The 3,704-nt window shown below is 35.9% G+C and overlaps 1 protein-coding gene across 1 annotated transcript; it reads left to right on the top strand.

The window, feature by feature from the left end:
* Positions 1 to 207: 207 nt before the first annotated feature.
* edn2 (endothelin 2) lies at positions 208 to 3,289 on the top strand. The gene is made up of 5 exons (XM_051872791.1): positions 208 to 390; positions 1,005 to 1,158; positions 1,413 to 1,526; positions 2,090 to 2,182; positions 2,286 to 3,289. The coding sequence occupies exons 1-5, from the start codon at positions 330 to 332 to the stop codon at positions 2,371 to 2,373; spliced, it is 510 nt and encodes a 169-aa protein (XP_051728751.1). The 5' UTR covers positions 208 to 329; the 3' UTR covers positions 2,374 to 3,289.
* The last annotated feature ends 415 nt before the right edge of the window (positions 3,290 to 3,704 follow it).

Raw genomic sequence — 3,704 nt, 5'->3', positions numbered from 1 at the left:
CAGCACGTGGGCTCCCCTGCGGAAAAAGGTTTCCTGTTTCTGTGACTCTGACTTATCCAGGGGGAATTAATGACATCACTCCCTGTTCCATACCTTTCTTTTATTTCCCCCCCACATCACACAAGCCTCAAACCAATCAGGAGGCAGGAGTATTAGGACTCAGTGGGATAGTGGGCGGAGCATTCAGGAGGATAAATGGAAGGCGGGCAGGTTGAGTTGAACACAAGCACCTGTCGGTTTCTCTCTTGAGCACTGTGGACTGCAGATACTAACTGTACATCATCACTCAACTGGATTTAACAGGCGTGTTAAACTCTTGAGATACTATAATGGCTTTCTCACTGTGGACTGCACTCTTTATCTCAGTTGCACTATGTGTGCTGCAGCAAGGTAAGATACTTCTATCTTTTTAAACAAAAAAAAGTGTTCTGTCTTTTTGTGTGTGCACTTTCAGTTTCAAAAGGGTTAGATTAATTGTACACTTAAGTTGTTTTAGCTTGACAGCAATGAGATTTTAATGGAGCTTAAATGGAGATTTTTCTTCTGAGATTCTGAGAAAAAGACTCCACTAATCAGATCTAATGATTAAATTGACCTATAAGACATTGTATTCTCTTGTACTTTGTGATCCCACTGGTGGACATCTGCCAAAACTTAACACACAAAGAAAATGATTATGTCTTTTTTATCTTAACAGATAAGTGCAGCGGTTATTACTTAGTGTCATATCTATATAGAGCAGTGCTTTTACCCTGCATCTGTAGTATTTGTGTATTCATTAGATTACATGAAATGAAATTCAGTCTTATTATATCGAATAATAAGAAACACCACTATAAAAAGAGAATTTGTGCAGTTGGATCTGCTCTATACTTTTGTTGGTGTACCTAATGTATACAGGTTGATGAAACTTCAGTAAAATCAGTATATTTAGAGATACACTTTTAGGTTACCAAAAATCCATTTGTGAAGACCTTTCTCTAAAGATTCTGTGTGTTTTCTAGGGTTTGGATATCCACTATCTGAACAGTCTGAAGCATCTAGCAATCCACCTGCTCTCAAACGGGTTCGTACCAAGCGCTGCTCCTGTAGCAACTGGTTGGACAACGAGTGCATCTATTTCTGCCATCTGGACATCATCTGGGTCAACACACCAAGGTGAGTGTGTATGTAAGAATATATAGTGTGAATTTAGGGAATGAGGTGCTTGATAATTTACAAAAGGTATTTAAGGCACCTTAAGTTCAAAAACTTTTCTTTTCATTGTAAAACCCCAAAATATGACTGGTAAAATGGTCCCAGTGTAAAATTAGGTCTATAACATGTCGTTTTAATCACCTGCAGACACTGAAAAACATGAATTTATCACATTTTCTGTGCATTTTAATTAATTCTCTCTCATCTCACTACAGTAAGATCACCCCTTTTGGTCTGGGAAGTCCTCTTTCCCGTCGCCGGCGCTCCACTGGCCGTTGTGAATGTGCGAATCCCGCCGATCGTACCTGCTCCAGTTTCTGTCACATCAGGTGAGCTCAGACTCCGCACCTTCCAGCTCCACCCTGGAGATGAAATCAGACCGATACGTGTCATTTTGTCTGTCGTGGATACCGTTGGCAGTCATGTGTGACTTGAGGAGATCAGGGCAGCTTGTGTGTGTGTGTGTGTGTTTTTTTTTTTCTTTACCAAGCTCTGATATGCATCCCTTTTTGAGATAAAAGGAAATAAGGAAATGAAAAAGAAACTATTGACTAAAGTAGTTATGAGCCATGCAGGTCCCAAAATCAAAGGACAACTATTTTTGATCAAGTTTAATTTTATCAGAAGAGTCCTGTGGTTGTTCAAGGAAGGCATTAGCCTTGTCTGTATTTGTCTACATTTATGTGGGAGAGACATTTGGATTTGTTCGTTCCTGGGTTTGCAAGTGCAAGAAATTGAAAAAAAAAACAGACTTTATTTATTTTATTTGATTTTCAATTCAAAGAATCTTTTGTACAATAGAATTACCAGTCAAGATTTGGACACATTTGAATGACTAAGTTGTTAACTGGTGAATTTAGTGTGTAACCTTATTCTCAAATTTGATCTGCAGTTCAGAAAATCCAGATATGGAGATTGTGATACAACTTGGTGACCAGTCAAATCACATGGGCAAAAGCAGTGATCATCTACTGTCAACTCTCAGGTAAATTCACCATCAACATAAGCACTATTAGCACATGCTTATGCTCCAATAAACATAAAATATCCTGCTTTGGTGCTAAGCAATGTGTCATTTCCATTTGCAGGAAGGTGGTTAAAGACAACCTTATGACAGCCTCACGGTCTGCTTCACCCAAAAAGAAATCCAAAACCAGGAATCTCTTGATCAGTTAGAGGAAGATGAAACGAAGGTCGAGTGAGCATTTGAACAAAACCAATCCTGGATGAAGAGGATGTGCCTTGAGAGAAGAAGGGGGCAAACATGGCAGATTCTCTGAATTCAAGACAGAACTGAATGCTGTGGCACAAACCCTCAGTTTCTTCAGTTGAGGTTGAGCAGAAACGTCTGTTCGCCAGTGTACAAGGATGATTTAGATGGTGAAAAGAAAAACAGATCACCTTCTGCAGAAGTTAAATGGTGGCATTCACAAATGAGAGAGCTAAAATCTGAAAACAATGTTGAAATACTGCAAACATAGTTTTTTAATACAAGTAATACAAGTTCAGATACCAGCAGGAAGTTATGGTTGGTTCCTTCCTGATATAATATATATATATATATATATATATATATATATATATATATATATATATATATATATATATAATTTTAATATACTTTATTTTTGATAGCTTTTCTCTGTATCAGAGCTTAATTTTATTATTTATTTATTTATATATTTATTTAAATTTTATTTGGAAATGAATGTGTCTGATGCTTTCTATGATCATCTGCTCAAGAAAGCGTCTAAATGTTTAAAAAAAAAATGAAAAGAAAAAAAGCTGTAGTCGTAAGGAATGTTTCTCTGTTTTCTTTTTTACGACTTTTCCTTCCCTCCGTTTTCCCTCTTTTTTTCCCTTCAGTGAAGGCGGAAGTATTTATTGCATACTTTCAGTGGGGTGATTTTATTGTTCAGATACCAGCAAGTTTCAATAGCTCAACGCTTGCCAAAAAATGCTGTTATTGTTTTCCTAAAGTACAAACCGGCTTCTACTGTCTGCTGGGTCCATTATGCAAAAGACTGTAGTGCTATGTAGAGTTCCCATTACTGCCTCAAAATACCATCAATTAAATGGAATCTATTCATGACTACCTGTGTATTATTATTTATACATATAGTGAGTTTTGACTATTGTTATATGTATTTAATTATGCTGCACCTGTTCTTGTTTTCTTCCTGTGAAGAAAATTAGTTATTCACAGATACTTGAATTTTTAAACTTGAATTGCTTACATCTAAAAGTCAGTTTATTTATGTAATTTATTCAATGGAATCTATTTTTGTATTATTATCTCTATAAATAAACAAACTATATACTATCAAATAACACTTTATTTTAAGTCTTTATTGACCTACTTAAAGCAGTTTTCTGCATTACATGGTCATTAGATCACGTCCAGATGAGTAAAACATCACATTACACTCCTTGTTAAACATTAAATTCATTACATAAATGTAAATCCAACTTCTCATATACATCATAATTTACAAACCTAAAACAAA

The sequence above is a fragment of the Ctenopharyngodon idella genome, chromosome 19 (assembly GCF_019924925.1).
Source record: "Ctenopharyngodon idella isolate HZGC_01 chromosome 19, HZGC01, whole genome shotgun sequence".
Classification (NCBI taxonomy): Eukaryota; Metazoa; Chordata; class Actinopteri; order Cypriniformes; family Xenocyprididae; genus Ctenopharyngodon; species Ctenopharyngodon idella.
This window is presented reverse-complemented; position numbering and strand designations above follow the sequence as displayed.